The sequence below is a fragment of the Staurois parvus genome, unplaced genomic scaffold (genome assembly GCF_062004578.1).
Source record: "Staurois parvus isolate SC_StPar_1 unplaced genomic scaffold, SC_StPar_1.0 ptg002224l, whole genome shotgun sequence".
In the NCBI taxonomy this organism is placed as follows: domain Eukaryota; kingdom Metazoa; phylum Chordata; class Amphibia; order Anura; family Ranidae; genus Staurois; species Staurois parvus.
The window spans coordinates 45,721-64,294 of NW_028320020.1; the positions used below are offsets into that span (position 1 = coordinate 45,721).

At 48.3% G+C, this 18,574-nt stretch overlaps 1 protein-coding gene and 1 pseudogene across 1 annotated transcript; one reads left to right on the forward strand and one right to left on the reverse strand.

Annotated features, from left to right (window-relative positions):
• Nucleotides 1–1,044: 1,044 nt before the first annotated feature.
• On the reverse strand, nucleotides 1,045–1,142 carry LOC149431529 (U2 spliceosomal RNA; annotated as a pseudogene).
• A 14,232-nt stretch (nucleotides 1,143–15,374) lies between these two features.
• LOC149431530 (E3 ubiquitin/ISG15 ligase TRIM25-like) lies at nucleotides 15,375–17,789 on the forward strand. Its single transcript, XM_089665508.1, has one exon. It carries the CDS (start codon nucleotides 15,375–15,377, stop codon nucleotides 17,523–17,525), a length of 2,151 nt encoding a protein of 716 aa, XP_089521634.1. The 3' UTR covers nucleotides 17,526–17,789.
• Nucleotides 17,790–18,574: the final 785 nt, after the last annotated feature.

An 18,574-nucleotide genomic window follows, 5' to 3' on the forward strand; every position in this document is an offset into this window, starting at 1 on the left:
GGCGTGTTTCGAGGCGGGATCCTCTCTTCCTCAGAGCCAGTTTTGGGCAATACATAACTGATCTTTATATAGTAGTTGGAAGGATCACATGATGCCCCAAAAAGGGGGCTCCTCCCATCTGTGGGTGGGTATAACAGAACATGAATCTTCACCTCAAATTCTATACACAAGTACAAATCTCACATCATAGAACCCACATTATTTGCAGAAAAACAAATGCAGTGCAATGCAAATACTACCTCAGTCACATCCAATGCCATTCAAATTCATAAAATCTTTAAACAAAATCTACAAAATAATAATAATACATAATTAAATGTGTGCGTGACCCTAACATAGCAGTACAAACCTTGAAGTGTTGGGGCGTGGCTAAGTAGGACTGACACGTATGCAGGGACCAAACCATGGCAAAGCACAAAGAGATACAAAAACTGCCACTTTGCTGGCCAAAAGAAAAAAAGTCCAAAATGGACGGCTTCGCTCTGGAACGCATGCCAGCCGATAACCGGAGCAGCTGCATGGTTGGCCACCCTCAGAGCCTTGGTAGCAGGTGCAGACTGTACACCCATCACCTACCCACAATGCTCATGGTAGCCAAAGCTCAAATTATTAAGGCAGACTAGGCTATAGGTCAAACGGTGGGAGCGTTGAAGTCATTTTTTAAGTCTTGAAAAAAAAAGTACCTTTTTACATTAAAATAACAATTTGATGTGTGGATTGTCACTTTACTGCAACACCAAAGGAATTGTACAAATCGGCCAATGTTGGCATAATGTAAGTAAACAGACCTGGAAGGGACCCCGAAGGCAGTTGATGTGATTCCCTTTCGATGAATGTCCTTCAAATAATCTGTCTATAATTTTCTCCAGTTCTGACTCTTCTGATCCCCAAATTATTAATTCACCTTGGTTACCTTTGATCAGACATGGTAAATCATTCCGGGATCTTATTACTTCCTAAGTCCATTCACCATTTACGGTACACAGCTTGGGAGAGATCACAGAATAAATGGATAAAAGCCAAGGCAGCTCCTTTTTTTTTCATGCATCAGTCCTGGAGGTACTACAATACCAGGTTGATGCGTGGAGTGGACAGAGCAAGCTCCCCTCCCATCTCCCGGATACAAACATCCACCCAATATATGGTCCCCAGAAAGGGAATGTATCAGATATTCAGGGCTTTTTTTCCTCAAACAATGGGTGCAGGAGCTCCCCCCTTCTGAGTCACTTGTCCCCGCCCCCTACTTACCTCCCAGTACCGCTCCTTTTAGAGAATAAAAATGCTGCTACCAGACTCATCCACCTTACTAACCATTCCATCCCTCTCTGCCAATCCCTCCACTGACCTCCACTCAGTGTCCTCCATCCCTCTCTGCCAATCCCTCCACTGACCTCCACTCAGTGTCCTCCACCCCTCTCTGCCAATCCCTCCACTGGCCTCCATTCAGTGTCCTCTACCCCTCTCTGCCAATCCCTCCACTGGCCTCCACTCAGTGTCCTCCATCCCTCTCTGCCAATCCCTCCACTGACCTCCACTCAGTGTCCTCCACCCCTCTCTGCTAATACCTCTACTGGCCTCCATTCAATGTCCTCCATCCCTCTCTGCCAATCCCTCCACTGGCCTCCATTCTGTGTCCTCCACCCCTCTCTGCCAATCCCTCCACTGACCTCCACTCAGTGTCCTCCACCCCTCTCTGCCAATCCCTCCACTGGCCTCCATTCAGTGTCCTGCACCCCTCTCTGCCAATCCCTCCACTGGCCTCCATTCAGTGTCCTCCACCCCTCTCTGCCAATCCCTCCACTGGCCTCCACTCAGTGTCCTCCACCCCTCTCTGCCAATCCCTCCACTGACCTCCACTCAGTGTCCTCCAGCCCTCTCTGTCAATCCCTCCACTGGCTTCCCATTGCCCAACTAATAAAATTCAAAATATTAACAATAACGTATAAACCCATTTATAACTCCGCCCCAAATTACATCACCAATCTTGTCTCCAAATATCACCCAAACCATCCTCTCCGCTCCTCCCACAACCTCCTGCTCTCTAGCTCCTCCTCCCATGCTCTTCTCCAGGACTTCTCCAGAGCCTCCTCCATCCTCTGGAACTCTCTACCCCAATCTATCAGATTATCGCCTACTATACTCACTTCAGCTAATAATGTCAGGACGGTACGGATATCCCCCAAATGTCAGGACGGTACGGATATCTCCCAAATGTCAGGACAGTACAGATATCCCCCCAAATGTCAGGACAGTACAGATATCCCCCAAATGTCAAGACAGGACAGATATCCCCCAAATGTCAGGACAGTACAGATATCCCCCCAAATGTCAGGACAGTACAGATATCCCCCAAATGTCAAGACAGGACAGATATCCCCCAAATGTCAGGACAGTACAGATATCCCCCAAATGTCAGGACAGTACGGATATCTCCCAAATGTCAGGACAGTACAGATATCCCCCAAATGTCAGGACAGTACAGATATCCCCCAAATGTCAGAACAGGACAGATATCCCCCAAATGTCAGAACAGGACAGATATCCCCCAAATGTCAGGACAGTACAGATATCCCCCAAATGTCAGGACAGTACAGATATCCCCCAAATGTCAGGACAGGACAGATATCCCCCAAACGTCAGGACGGTACAGATATCATTCAATTTAAAGAGTTCGCATTGGAGGAGACATTTGTTCCAGTTCCCTCCATGTAAGCCAGGGTGGATCCAATCAAGGATTAAAAACTGGATCTGAGGAAAGACACCCTCATGAACATCCACTACATGCCATCCAAGAGGAAGCTTCATATTACAAGACTTCATACTTAATATATGTCGACAAGCTCTTCTCCAAAACTCTAATATGATTTTTCCGACATAAAAGCAGTTACAATCATGTGTGTCGATAAACTACTCCCTTGTAAACAAATAAGGGGACCTCCAGATACCTGTCTTTTCCCCGTCTGTGTGTATAAGGGGCATATAGCACCCCTACTCGTTCACAATAAAAAGAGTAACCTGGAAATAAAAACACCCAACATTTTTGACAGGTCCTTTTTAAAAAAAAAAAAAAAATCCCTAAAAAAATTCCACTCATAATTTCATTGTCAATCATGATGCCCCCCATCTTGCTGCAAGTGAAACCCAACGGACCCAATGGACCCAACGGACCCAGTGCACAAGAACTATCCTGACTATACTCATAGCCAAAAGACAGCTCCCCAAACTATCCTCAGCAAAAAAGGGGAGGAGCAAGGATAGTGACATAAATGACCAAATATTGCTGTATTTGATCAATGTCATTGGCAGTGATGTCGCCGCTATCCCCACCTCTTTGCTTACATGGTTTTGGATTCTCAGGCTGTGTAAGCCAATGTGCCAAAGATGGCGTCATTTGCTGGGGATACAGCAGGTGGCAGCACTTGTTTATTCCTTATGAACCATTGACAGCAGGAAGCTTCACTCCCAGGTCTATGCAATATACCAGGGGTCTCCAAACTCTCTAAACTAAGGGCCAATTTCCTGTCCTTTAAACTTTAGGGGGGCCGGACTGTGGCCAGCAGGAGTACAAAATGTCCTGGTGTCAGTGGGGCTAAACAGTGTACCCTTTTTGGTATTACGGGGAGGAATAGTGCCTCATTATTATTGTCAGTGGGAGGAATATTGCCCCATCATTGGTATCAGTGGGAGAAATAGTGCCCCATCATTGGTGTCAGTGGGAGGAATAGTGCCCCATCATTGGTGTCAGTGGGAGGAATAGTGCCCCATCATTGGTGTCAGTGGGAGGAATAGTGCCCCATCATTGGTGTCAGTGGGAGGAATAGTGCTCCATCATTGGTGTCAGTGGGAGGAATAGTGCCTCATCATTGGTAACAGTGGGAGGAATAGTGCCCCATCAATGGTGTCAGTGGGAGGAATAGTGTCCCATCATTGGTATCAGTGGACGGAATAGTGCCCCATCATTGGTATCAGTGGGAGGAATAGTGCCTCATCATTGGTATCAGTGGGAGGAATAGTGTCCCATCATTGGTGTCAGTGGGAGGAATAGTGTCCCATCATTGGTATCAGTGGGAGGAATAGTGCCCCATCATTGGTGTCAGTGGGAGGAATAGTGTCCCATCATTGGTATCAGTGGACGTAATAGTGCCCCATCATTGGTATCAGTGGGAGGAATAGTGCCCCATCATTGGTATCAGTGGGAGGATTAGTGCCCCATCATTGGTGTCAGTGGGAGGAATAGTGCCCCTTCATTGGTGTCAGTGGGAGGAATAGTGACCCATCTTTGGTGTCAGTGGGAGGAATAGTGCCCCATCATTGGTATTACTGGGAGGAATAGTGCCCCATCATTGGTATCAGTGGGAGGATTAGTGCCCCATCATTGGTGTCAGTGGGAGGAATAGTGCCCCTTCATTGGTGTCAGTGGGAGGAATAGTGACCCATCTTTGGTGTCAGTGGGAGGAATAGTGCCCCATCATTGGTATCAGTGGGAGGAATAGTGCCCCATTGTTGGTATCAGTGGGAGGAATAGTGCCCCATCATTGGTATCAGTGGGAGGAATGGTGCCCCATCATTGGTATCAGTGGGAGGAATAGTGCCCCATCATTGGTATCAGTGGGAGGAATAGTGCCCCATCATTGGTATCAGTGGGAGGAATAGTGCCCCATCATTGGTGTCAGTGGGAGGAATAGTGCCCCATCATTGGTATCAGTGGGAGAAATAGTGCCCCATCATTGGTGTCAGTGGGAGGAATAGTGCCTCATCATTGGTATCAGTGGGAGGAATAGTGCCCCATCATTGGTGTCAGTGGGAGGAATAGTGCCTCATCATTGGTGTCAGTGGGAGGAATAGTGCCTCATCATTGGTGTCAGTGGGAGGAACAGTGCCCCATCATTGGTATTAGTGGGAGGAATAGTGATCCATTGGTGTGAGTGAGAGGAATAGTGCCCCATTGTTGGTATTAGAGGGCCCATTGGTGTCAGTGAGAGGAATAGTGTCCCATTGTTGGTGTCAGTGACAAGAACTATGCCACACTGTTGCTCACAGTGGGGGGAATAATGGCCCAAGGGCCAGATAAAAGCAAGCAAAGGGCCGCAGTTTGGACATCACAGTGATACACCATGACTAGGCATTGATATAACTCATTCATCTCTTTCCCAGTAGATGACACGGACAGCTTTGAATGAATCCTCCATTTACACTTGGGACAGAATATCACATCATCCTCACACACTGTAACTGTCCAATTCATTCAACTGACTGCACATCCCTAGTGATGCTGCCTATAATGGTAGGTTAACCATTCAAGGCCAATTCTGACATTCCTCTCCTACATGTAAAAAAAACCATCATTTTTGTTTTGCTATAAAACTACTTAAAACCTTAATACTTTCTATATTTCTAAGCAGAAGCCCTAGAGATATAAATGGTGGGTGTTGCATATTTTTATGTCGCAGAATATACACAGCAGTTTTATTAAACACACATTTTTTTGAAAAAGAAAAAAGCACTTTAATGAATCTTAATGCACAAAAACACATTATAAAACCCAATTGTTTAGTAAATTATAAAATATGATGTTAAGCCGAGTAGATGGATAATAAACATGTCACACTTGTGTCCGGCTGTGGAGTGGCGCCAAACTAAGGTACCTAAAAATCTCCATAGGTGACCCGTTAACAGGTTACCAGAAATACAGAGGAAGTCCGGAGCTAAAATGATTTCCCTCGCTCTGACATTTGTGGCGATACCTCACGTGTGGTGCGATTGCCGTTTACATATGGGTGCGGGGCCTACATGCTCATTTGCATGTAGGTGGGGCAGTTTAATTTTTGTTTATTTATTTTATTTAAAAAAAAAAATTGCACTGTATCTAATTTTTGTTATCGCTTTTATTGCTTTCAGAAATGAACAACATCCCTTGTGATAGCATGGGCCATGACAGGTCCTCTTTATGGAGAGATCCGGGGGTCTATTAGACCCCAGATTTATTGCAGGGGAATTGGTGCCAGAGAAAAGTGCATCACATAGCATACCAGTCCTCTCTATACAGCTCCCACCCCAGACTCTCTGCTATGGGGTCACTTCCATATAGATACAGTACACACTATATTGACAAAAGTGTTGGGACACTTACAACATGAAGGTGGACATTACAGTTACAATACAATTTGGTACAAGAGGAAACAGGGGGCCCTGATCGTTACAGTTTACAATACAAATAACTGGATTCAGGTGTTCCAATCCCCTCCATATCATGTGATTCAGGTGTTCCAATCTCCTCCATATCATGTGATTCAGGTTTTCCAATCCCTTCCATATTATGTGATTCAGGTGTTCCAATCCCCTCCATATCATGTGATTCAGGTGTTCCAATCCCCTCCATATCATGTGATTCAGGTGTTCCAATCCCCTCCATATCATGTGATTCAGATGTTCCAATCCCCTCCATATCATGTGATTCCAGAGTTCCAATCCACTCCATATCATGTGATTCAGGTGTTCCAATCCCCTCCAAATCATGTGATTCAGGTGTTCCAATCCCCTCCATATCATGTGATTCAGGTGTTCCAATCCCCTCCAAATCATGTGATTCAGGTGTTCCAATCCCCTCCATATCATGTGATTCAGGTGTTCCAATCCCCTCCATGGACACAGGTGTATACAATCAAGCCCCTAGGCATGCAGACGGCTTCTACAAACATTGGTGAAAGAATGGGTCGCTCTCAGGAGCTCAGTGACTCCAAGCGTGGTCCCGTGATAGGTGGCCACCTGGGCAATAAGTCCATCCGTGACATTTCCTGGCTACTAAATATTCCACGCTCAACTGTTAGTGGGATTATAACAAAGTGGAAGCAACTGGGAACAACAGCCACTCAGCCACCAAGTGGTAGGCCACGTCACATGACAGGGCGGGGTCAGCACATGCTGAAGTGCGCAGTGCGCAGAAGTCGCCAACTGTCTGCAGAGTCAATAGCTAAAGACCTCCAAACTTGGTGTGGCCTTCAGATGAGCCCAACAACAGTGCATAGAGAGCTTCATGGAATGGGTTTCCATGGCCGAGCAGCTGCATCCAAGCCTTCCATCACCAAGTGCACTGCAAAGAGTCAGATGCTGTGGTGTAAAGCACGCCGCCACTGGACTCTAGAGCAGGGGAAACGTGTTCTCTGGAGGGACCAATCACGCTTCTCTGTCTGGCAATCCGATGGACGTGTCTGGGTTTGACGGTGGCCAGAAGAACGGTGCTTGTCTGACTGCATTGTGCCAATTGTAAAGTTTGGTGGAGGGGGGATTATGGTGTAGGGTTGTTTTTCAGGGATTGGGCTTGGCCCCCTAGTTCCAGTGAAGGGAGCTCTTAAGGCATCAGCACACCAAGACATTTTGGACAATTTCATGCCCCCAACTTTGTGGGAAGAGTTTGGGGATGGCCCCTTCCTGTTCCAACATGACTGCACACCAGTACACAAAGCAAGGTCCATAAAGACATGGAGGAGCCAGTTTGGGGTGGAGGAACTTGACTGTCCTGCACAGAGTCCTGACCTGAACCCCATAGAACACCTTTGGGATGAGTTAGAGCGGAGACTGCGAGCCAGGCCTCCTCCCCCGACATCAGTGCCTGACCTGACAAATGTGCTTCTGGAAGAATGGTCCAACCTTCCCATAGACACCCTCCTAAACCTTGTGGACGGCCTTCCCAGAAGAGTTGAAGCTGTTATAGCTGCAAAGGGCGGGGCCAACTCAATATTGAACCCTACGGACTAAGACTGGGGGGCCATTAAAGGTCATGTGTGTGGAAAGGCAGGCAGCCCGATACTTTTGGAAGTATACTGTATATTGTTTTCAAATCTGCTAAGTGCAGTTGAGCCCAATACAGAATACAGAATGGGCCAAACTTAACTCAGTAGAGTGTGACTCCTGGTGCCCTTTGTCTTTGGATGTAGGCTAAAATAACTGTGTTGTCCAGGCATAGGACACATTTCAACGTTGGGGAAGGATTGAATGCTAGAAATGCTTGAAAATATTTTTAGCGTTTGCATCATAGGGGATAGTCTCATTGTCCCTGGGCTGCCTGGTTCTGATAATGGGCTCTCCCAGGTTAGCATCCAACGTAGCTATAACAATAATGGCTAACAATATGGCAATACTTCCTCAGATTTCCAGCACGAGTCCTCCACCACAGTGACTGCTTCACCACCTTCACCACCTTCACAATAATAATCGGCTGACACATCAATGCTCCATCCCACTGCGAGAGGAATGAATTTTGAAATGTTCTAGTGTGCCACTGGGCCCACTGGAGTATTGGTAAAGTGGCAGTCATGGATACTGAAATGCTCAGACAAGTTCTGGAAGGTAAGGAGATTGCTGACAATGCCCTCTTCTCCTTCCAAATTAGAGGGTCTATTATTTTCTAAGGGAGTTGTACTATGGTGGCTTGGACATTCAGCATTGCGCCCAGAAACACCATTCGTCTTCCTGTAGAGTGCTTTTCTTCCAATTTATCAATCAACTGAAGCGTTGGAGAGTGTGAAGCAGTATCCTTCATTGCTGGACGAGTGTACTTCAGTTGCTTTCCAAAAGAACGATATTGTCCAGAAAGTGGTCTCTCTCTCCCCTCTCCCCTCTCTCTTCCCCCCCTCTCTCGCTCTCTCTCCCCTCTGTCTCTCCCCCTCTTCTCCCCCCCTTACTCTCTCTCCCCTCATTCCCCCCTCTCTCCCCCCTTCTCTCGCTCTCTCTCCCCCCCCTTCTCTCGCTCTCTCTCTCTCTCCCCTCTGTCTCTCCACCTCTTCTCTCCCCCTCCCCCTTACTCTCTCTCCCCTCACTCTCCCTTCTCTCCACCCCCCTCTCTCCCCCCCTCTCTCTTCCCCCCCCCTCTCTTCTCTCTCTTCCCTCTATCCCTTCTATCTCTCTCTCTCATCTCTCTCTCATCTCTCCCCTCACTCTCCCTTCTCTCTCTCTCCTCTCTCCCCTCACTTTCTCTTCCTTCTCGCCTCTCCCTCTCTATTCCATTCCCCCTCCCGCGCTCTCTCTCCACTCCCCCCCCCCCTCTTCTCCCCTCTCTCTCTCTTCCCTAACTCTCTCTTCTCTCTCCCTCCCCCTCTCCCCCATCTCTCTCTCTTTCTCTTCCCCCCCTCTCTCTCTCCCCCCTCCTCTCTCCCTTCACTCTCCCTCTCTTTCTCCTCTCTCTCCTCTCTCCCCTCACTCTCCCTTCTCTCTCTCCTCTTTCTCTCTCTCCTCTCTCCCATCTCCCCTCTCTTCCCCACTCTCTCTTCCCTCTCTCCCCTCACTCTCCCTTCTCTCTCTCCCCTCTCCCCTCTCCCCCCTCTCCCCCCTCTCTCCATTCTCTCTCTTTCCCCTCTCTCTCTCTCCTCTCTCCCCTCACTCTCCCTTCTCTCCCTCTCCTACCCCCCCCCCTCTCTCCTCTCCCCCCTCTCTCTCCATTCTCTTTCCATTCTCTCTCTCCTCTCTCTCTCTCCCCTCACTCTCCCTTCTCTCTCCTCTCATTCTCCCTTCTCTCTCCCCTCATTCTCCCTTCTCTCTCCCCTCACTCTCTCTTCTCTCTCCTCTCACTCTCCCTTCTTTCTCTCCTCTCTCTCCCTTCTCTCTCCTCTCTCTCCTTTCTCTTCCAAACCCCACGGTTTGTGTTGCCAAGCCATTGCATGTAACAAAACTTTGATTCGAATAGGCCAGATAATCATTCAGGCGACATTAGCCAATGTGTCACTAAGGAATGTACCTGGACAGCAAACAGCCGAGTTAATCATTGAGAAGATACAAATGTTGCCAGAATATAGGCGGACACCAAAGCCATAATCTCCAATCCTGCAAATGTACATTCTGCACTTTAAATTAAAAACAGAAATGTAACAAATGCCACGTAAAACTCTTAAAGTGATTGTAAAGTTTTGGTTTGTTTGTTTTTTTATTTTTATTTTTTTTTTAATAAACATGTTATACTTGCTCTGTCCAATGGTTTTGCAGAGAGCAGCCCCAAATGTCTTGTTTTTGGGTCCCCCACCAGTGCTCCTGGCTCCTCCTCTCTCTATGCCACCATAGGAAGCTGCTTCTCATGGTGGCATGTTTGGGCTTGATCCTGAGCCAAAACAGTTTGGCTTGCCCCCCTCCACCCAATTCCACATCACTGGATATGATTGACAGCAGCAAGGGCCAATGGCTCCTGCTGCTCTCAGTGAGTCCTGGGAGGAGGGAGAGAGAGAGAGCAGACAAAGTGTCCCAACACATACCAGCTAGCCTGCAAGCAAACCACACTGACCCTGTCTACCAATTCATATTAAAAATGGAGGGTTTAGTTCAGGGGTATTGAATTAAAATTCAGGGAGGTCCAGTCACTAAAATATCCTTTTGCCTGAAGCACCACCCCCTTGGGGGCCTCTGGCTTTTGAATTGGGTCCCCCTAAGCTAGGCACAGCAAGGCAACATGCATTTCCCACACTTTGCACACCGGAGTCAGTAAACAGTCCTTGAGCTTGGCTTTGTGATTTCAGTAATGAGATACACTTGGAAGGGGTCTAGGGGGGGTCTAGGGGTATATGGGATGCCCAAGGAGCTGTATAACTGGAGGACAACACCTTAGCAAATATTTACAAAAATGCGGATTAGAAACAGTCTCTCATTAAGGAGCACTAAACCCCTTCAATGTTCCTCCTCAGACCCTGGATGATTCCTCCTCTTCACACAGCTGCACTGAGAGTATCCCTGGGCAAAGAGGCCCAGAAGCTGTCAATTGAACAGTCCCAGATGAGAACTAGTTGGGTCTTGCACCTGACCGCCCTCTCCCCTTATCTGGCCCAGGGGCTGTAGGAGTACCTACACTGCCCTGTCCTGTTAGCTTGGTGGGTTGGTGGCTGGGATGGCTCCTTCCTTGCTACATAGGCTGTCCTCCCCAGGAGATGAGGCAGTGGAGATCCTCCTCTCCACCATCCTGGCTGTATGTAGGCTCCCCTCCCTGGGCCCCCTCCCAGGCTCCATCTTCCACCTGACACTGCACACTATTCCCTAGGCTCTCTGATATTTGAGGGTTGCCCTGGTCACCATGCCCAGCTTCCTTCCAGGGGATTGGCCAAGGTCCCTCAAACATGCAGATCTGGGCCTCCTCCCCTCCTCTCCCCTGCTCCAGAAAGTTCTCAGGTTTCTGGAAAGGTGTGCAGGCTGCAGAAGTCCTGCCCTGTAGAGCCTCCCAGCCTCTCCTGAGGTGACCTCACTACCTGGCTGCTACTCAGTCTCTGAAAAAGGAAAAGAAATCCTATCTAGCTAATCTGCAGGGCATTACATGTCTGAAGGTCCAAATCTCGAGTTTATGCTATGACTCAGAAAGAGTCCATGAGACTGCATGACCTCTGAACCTTTGTCTGGACAGTGCTGATCACATGCACCCTCCCATTAAAAAAAAAAAACTAGCAATACGCACCGAACAGAGCATGTGCAGACTTGCCACTGCTGCTCTGTGCTATCAGCAGATGGATTGGGGACAATAAAACAAGGGGAGGATCAGAGAAGACAGGATCAAACAACCTTTTAACACAATGCAGGAGATTAACCCATTAGGCTCCACAGTGGTTATAACAAGCGTGCCGTACTGCATATACAGACTGATTTTACTGTTGTGTTGTTGTGTGAGCCTGATCTTGCACTCTTCAGTTTTAGTAAATAAACCCTCATATGTCTATCAAAAAATGAGAAATGTACAATTTCAGCAATATTTATTGTGAACTTTCAGCTACTAGATTAAAATGTGGACAGGAGGAACTTTCCATTTGCATGGAATACAAAGAACTATCTTTAACAGAAACAACATGGAAACAACTTTTTAATAAAACATAAAAAGCACATCCATATTCCAAGCAAAAGAAAATAGCACCTTCTGACCTACAGCGATACTCTACTCCAAGGTTTGTTGTTTTTAACATGGGGTACTTACCTGCTCCATACAGTTGATTTGCACAGATCAGCGCAGATCCTCCGATTCTCCAGTGCCCTGCCAGTGCCCTGCCAGCGCTTCTGGCTCCTCCCCCCTGAGCAGTGCCCCATAGCAAGCAATACTGGCGCCTGCTCGTCCCCGAACCCCACTTTCAGCATCCATCAGACACAGCAGAGTGGGACTTTGCCCCACCCACTTCTCCCTCCTCACAGGCTGTGATTGTCAGCAGTGGAAGCCAATAGCTCCCACTGCTGTGTATCAGTCAATGAGGAGGGGGAGACTCAGGAAAGCTGATTCTCCTGTGAGCATCACTTGTTCTGTCTCTCCAATCTAAGCATTGATAGTGTGATCTCTGTAACTTACAGTTGTGATGAGATAGCGATAACTCCAATCTTAGTTGAATAACACAGGCAGTGACTCGATCCAGATGACATCTTGTAGATCTTGTGAAGTTTATTCCATAAACTGAGAGACTCTTACAACAATGAACATTCGATAGGTCAAAAGATCATAATGTGTCCTGCTTCATGAGGAAAGGGAGGAGCAGAGACAAAATACAAAGAACACTTAAAGGTATATGACAGTCATGTGAAACATGACATCACTAGACCGAAATCAGGCTCAGGTGAGTATTAGGGGGGGGGCTGCTGCACACAGAAGTTTTTTACCTTCATGCATACATACTTAAAGTGGAGCTCCACCCAAAAGGGGAAGTTCCGCTTTAAGCCTTTGTCCCCTGCTCCCCATTAAGGAATGGCACCTTTGGGGAGCGGAGGGGAGGGGATACCTGAATTTGACAGGTATCCGCTCCCATTTCTGCTGCAATCGCCTAGGTAATCGGAAGCGGAAGTTGTCCTCCCCCTCCCTCCCTGTAGTCTTCTGGGACACATCACAGGTCCTAGAAGACGACGGGGCCATTCACATAGCACAGCGCTTCTCCTGCATGCGCAGTGGGCACCCGGCTGTGAAGCTGCAAGCTGTCACAGCCGGGTGCCCACACTGAAGATGCCGGTGCCAGGGAGAGAAGATGGCCGGTGAAACCAGTCGTGGTGAGGACACTTCTGGACTGAGGGACAGGTAAGTGTCTCTATTTTAAGAGTCAGCAGCTACAGTTTTTGAAGCTGCTGACTTTTTTTTTTTCTTCACATGAACGGCCCATGTTCGAGTTGAACTTACATTTGACTCAATCACACTGCCCATCATTACCCAACACTAACAGCCAAATGCATCAACTTTGTGTTTCTTTGATTGTGAAGTATGCTGATATAATTCCACAGATTGTTAAATGGCCTTTATCATCTGATAGGTAGATTGTTGCTGGGAATCCTCCCATGTATGTAGATCTGTGTCCCTCTGTATAATGATTCCTATGACTACGAGTCTCAACCTTCCCCTATGAATACTGTATGAGTCTCAACCTGTCAATAAGAATATAAATCTCAATCTTTCTCTGTGAGTACAAATCTCAGCCTCTGCCTATGAGTACGAATCTCAGCCTCTGCCTATGAGTACGAATCTCAGCCTCCGCCTATGAGTATGAATCTCAGCCTCCGCCTATGAGTACGAATCTCAGCCTCCGCCTATGAGTACGAATCTCAGCCTCCGCCTATGAGTACGAATCTCAGCCTCCGCCTATGAGTACGAATCTCAGCCTCCGCCTATGAGTACGAATCTCAGCCTCCGCCTATGAGTACGAATCTCAGCCTCCGCCTATGAGTACGAATCTCAGCCTCCGCCTATGATTACGAATCTCAGCCTCCGCCTATGAGTACGAATCTAAGCCTCCGCCTATGAGTACGAATCTCAGCCTCCGCCTATGAGTACGAATCTCAGCCTCCGCCTATGAGTACGAATCTCAGCCTCCGCCTATGAGTACGAATCTCAGCCTCCGCCTATGAGTACGAATCTCAGCCTCCGCCTATGAGTACGAATCTCAGTCTCCGCCTATGAGTACGAATCTCAGCCTCCGCCTATGATTACAAATCTCAGCCTCCGCCTATGAGTACGAATCTCAGCCTCCGCTTATGAGTACGAGTCTCAGCTTCCTTTTATGAGTGCGAGTCTCAGCCTCCGCCTATGAGTACGAATCTCAGCCTCCGCCTATGAGTACGAATCTCATCCTCCGCCTATGATTACGAATCTCAGCCTCCGCCTATGAGTACGAATCTCAGCCTCCGCTTATGAGTGCGAGTCTCAACTTCCCCTTTATGGGTATGAGTCTCAGCTTCCCCTTTACGGGTACCAGTCTCAGCTTCCCCTTTACGGGTACCAGTCTCAGCTTCCCCTTTACGGGTACCAGTCTCAGCTTCCCCTTTACGGGTACCAGTCTCAGCTTCCCCTTTACGGGTACGAGTCTCAGCTTCCCCTTTACGAGTACCAGTCTCAGCTTCCCCTTTACCAGGAGTACCAGTCTCAGCTTCCCCTTTATGGGTACGAGTCTCAGCTTCCCCTTTATGGGTACGAGTCTCAGCTTCCCCTTTACGAGTACCAGTCAGTCTCAGCTTCCCCTTTATGGGTACGAGCCTCAGCTTCCCCTTTATGGGTACGAGCCTCAGCTTCCCCTTTATGGGTACGAGCCTCAGCTTCCCCTTTACGAGTACCAGTCAGTCTCAGCTTCCCCTTTATGGGTACGAGCCTCAGCTTCCCCTTTATGGGTACGAGTCTCAGCTTCCCCTTTATGGGTACGAGCCTCAGCTTCCCCTTTATGGGTACGAGCCTCAGCTTCCTCCTATAAGTACGAGTCTCAGCCTGCCCCTATGAATATGAGTCTCAGCTTCCCCTTTATGAGTACGAGTCTCAGCTTCCCCTTTATGAGTACGAGTCTCATCTTCCGCCTATAAGTATGAGTCTCAGCTTCCCCTTTATGAGTACGAGTCTCAGCTTCCTCCTATAAGTACGAGTCTCAGCTTCCCCTTTATGAGTACGAGTCTCAGCTTCCTCCTATAAGTACGAGTCTCAGCTTCCCCTTTATGAGTACGAGTCTCAGCTTCCTCCTATAAGTACGAGTCTCAGCTTCCCCTTTATGAGTACGAGTCTCAGCTTCCCCTTTATGAGTACGAGTCTCAGCTTCCTCCTATAAGTACGAGTCTCAGCTTCCCCTTTATGAGTACGAGTCTCAGCTTCCTCCTATAAGTACGAGTCTCAGCTTCCCCTTTATGAGTACGAGTCTCAGCTTCCTCCTATAAGTACGAGTCTCAGCTTCCCCTTTATGGGTACGAGTCTCAGCTTCCCCTTTATGAGTACGAGTCTCAGCTTCCTCCTATAAGTACGAGTCTCAGCTTCCCCTTTATGAGTACGAGTCTCAGCTTCCTCCTATGAGTACGAGCCTCAGCCTGCCCCTATGAATACGAGTTTCAGCTTCCTCCCTACATATGAATATAGATGAAGCAGCTAGACGAGTGTCAGAGACTTTCAGTTTCATTTCTCTCTTCTGCTGTCAGCGATGGCGTCTGCTGATGTGAGGAAAGAGTTGGAATGTTCCATCTGTCTGGACTTTTATACAGATCCTGTAACAATGATTTGTGGACACAACTTCTGCCGGGACTGTATTGACCATGAGTTGGATTCACAGGGGGAGTCTGGGGATTATTCCTGCCCTAAATGTAAACAAAGGTTCGAGAAACGTCCTTCAATTCAGAGGAATCTGAAACTTGGTAACATTGTGGACAGTTTCTTGTCTACCCAGCCAGATGTGGAGGAGACCCGAATCTGCTGTACCTACTGTATTCACACTCCTGTACCTGCTGTGAAATCCTGTCTGCATTGTGAAGCCTCTCTGTGTGACAATCACCTAAGAGTCCACAACAAATCACCAGAACACGTCTTATGTGACCTCACCACGTCAATGGAGGGCAGGAAATGCTCCGTCCATAAGGAACTACTGAAATATTACTGCACTGAGCATTCCATCTGTATCTGTGCATCCTGCACTTTGGCTGGAGAACATCGGGGACACCAGGTGGAGACTCTGGATGTGGCCTTTGAGATGAAGAAGACGACACTGAGAAATGTTTTGCAGAATCTGATGACAAAGACAGAGGAAACCAAGGAAGGAGTCCATAGGCTGCAGGAAAAGAGGAGAAAAGTACAAGGAAAAGCAGATGGTGAAATAGAGAGAGTCATTGCCCTGTTCAAAGATCTCAGAGATCAGATGGAAGACCTGGAGAAGAGAATCTTGAGTGAGATCTGCAGGCAAGCAGAGCAGGTCTCCCTTTTATTGTCTGAAGTGATTGGGCAGCTGGAAATAAAAAAGGACAAGCTGTCCAAGAAGATGGCTCACATTGAGAAGCTGTGTAGTATGACGGATCCACTGACTGTCTTACAGGATTTAGGGACAGGTAACCTATGTGATACTGAGGATGGAGATAATGAGGGATGTGATAATTTCCTCCAGGATGGAGAAGATCTGGATGTGGTTGGGATCTCACACACACTACACATGGGTTTATCTGATATAATGTCTGGGGTAAATGTACAGAGATATACAGGCACACATGCCTATCCACATTCTAGTCCCAAAAAAAAGTTTTGCATTTCTCCTGAATCATCCAGGTCATACCACCAAGCAGCTGAACCAGCCAGCCCACACCACCAAGCAGCTGAACCAGCCAGGCCACACCATCAAGCAGCCGAACCATCCAGGCCACACCACCAAGCAGCTGAACCAGCCAGGCCACACCATCAAGCAGCTGAACCAACCAGGCCACATTACCAAGCAGCCAAACCAGCCAGGCCACTCCACCAAGCAGCCGAACCAGCCAGACCACTCCACCAAGCAGCTGAACCAGCCAGGCCACACCACCAAGCAGCCGAACCAGCCAGGCCACACCACCAAGCAGCCGAACCTGCCAGGCCACACCACCAAGCAGCCGAACCAGCCAGGCCACACCACCAAGCAGCCGAACCAGCCAGGCCACACCACCAAACAGCCGAACCAGCCAGGCCACACCACCAAGCAGCCTCCACTGCACAACACTCACACCACCAGGCTGGAAGACCAAATATTGGACCTGTACATCAACCATCAGGACTGTCAGGGGTTGCAGACATATTACTGGATGTGAGCACAGCTGGTAATGATCTACATATATCAGATGACAGAAAAACTGCATCCTGGTTAGATGATAGCCACAATCACCCAGAAACACCAAACAGATTCCAGTATCCTCAGGTGTTAAGCAGGCAGAGTTTCTCCTCCGGGCACCACTACTGGGAAGTGGATATCGGTGGGGCAGAGTTCTGGAGAGTCGGGATGTGTTACCCCAGTATAGACAGGAAGGGATGGCCTCTGTCAGGTATTGGCTATAATAAGAAGTCCTGGTGTTTGGAGAGGTTATGGAACAATCAACTCTTAGCAACACATGATGGGAAGGGGATCCAATTATTTAGTGTTGTCTCCAGTAACAGAATCAGGATAGATCTGGATTATGAGGCCGGGCAGATCTCCTTTTATGATTTGTGTGAACCGATGCACCACCTTTACACCTTCACCACCAACTTCACTGAGCCCCTCCATGCTGGGTTATATGTATTGGATGGTTGTATAAAGATATCTGGGGGGATCAAATGTAAGAGATCTGCCCAAAGATGGTGATATTGGTGGAATACTCAGCAGTGGACAGGAGCTGCCATTGCTGACTTGTTTGAAAAGCTGATGGATTCAGACTGGTCATCCTCATCCTGATCTGCTACTCAGGATGTCCACTGGCTTAGAACAAGAATGTAGGAGTTCAGACTTGTCAGACCTTACTGGCTGCATGCTTGTTCTGGGTCAGTGACAGACTAAGTCAGCGGTGTATTTCATTTTTGTGCTGCCTTAGGCAGGAGGGCCCAGTACAGGGGGTTATAGGGCACAGTACAGGGGGCAGAAGGGTACAGTACAGGGGGCAGAAGGGCACAGTACAGGGGGCAGAAGGGTACAGTACAGGGGGCAGAAGGGTACAGTACAGGGGGCAGAAGGGTACAGTACAGGGGGTTATAGGGCACAGTACAGGGGGCAGAAGGGTACAGTACATGGAGTTATAGGGCACAGTACAGGGGGCAGAAGGGTACAATACAGGGAGTTATAGGGCACAGTACAGGGTCAGAAGGGTACAATACAGGGAGTTATAGGGCACAGTACAGGGGGCAGAAGGGTACAATACAGGGAGTTATAGGGTACAGTACAGGGGGCAGAAGGGTACAATACAGGGAGTTATAGGGTACAGTACAGGGGGCAGAAGGGTACAGTACAGGCAGTTATATGGCACAGTACAGGGGACAGAAGGGTACAGTACAGGCAGTTATAGGGCACAGTACAGGGGGCAGAAAGGTACAATACATGGAGTTATAGGGCACAGTACAGGGGGCAGAAGGGTACAGTACACGGAGTTATAGGACACAGTACAGGGGGCAGAAAGGTACAATACAGGGAGTTATAGGACACAGTACAGGGGGCAGAAGGGTACAGTACACGGAGTTATAGGGCACAGTACAGGGGGCAGAAGGGTACAATACAGGGAGTTATAGGGCACAGTACAGGGGGCAGAAGGGTACAGTACAGGGAGTTATAGGGCACAGTACAGGGGGCAGAAGGGTACAGTACACGGAGTTATAGGACACAGTACAGGGGGCAGAAGGGTACAGTACAGGAAGTTATAGGGC

Coding starts and splice junctions, on each gene's coding strand:
- LOC149431530 (XM_089665508.1), top strand. CDS start 15,375: ATGGCGTCTGCTGATGTGAGGAAAGAGTTGGAATGTTCCATCTGTCTG.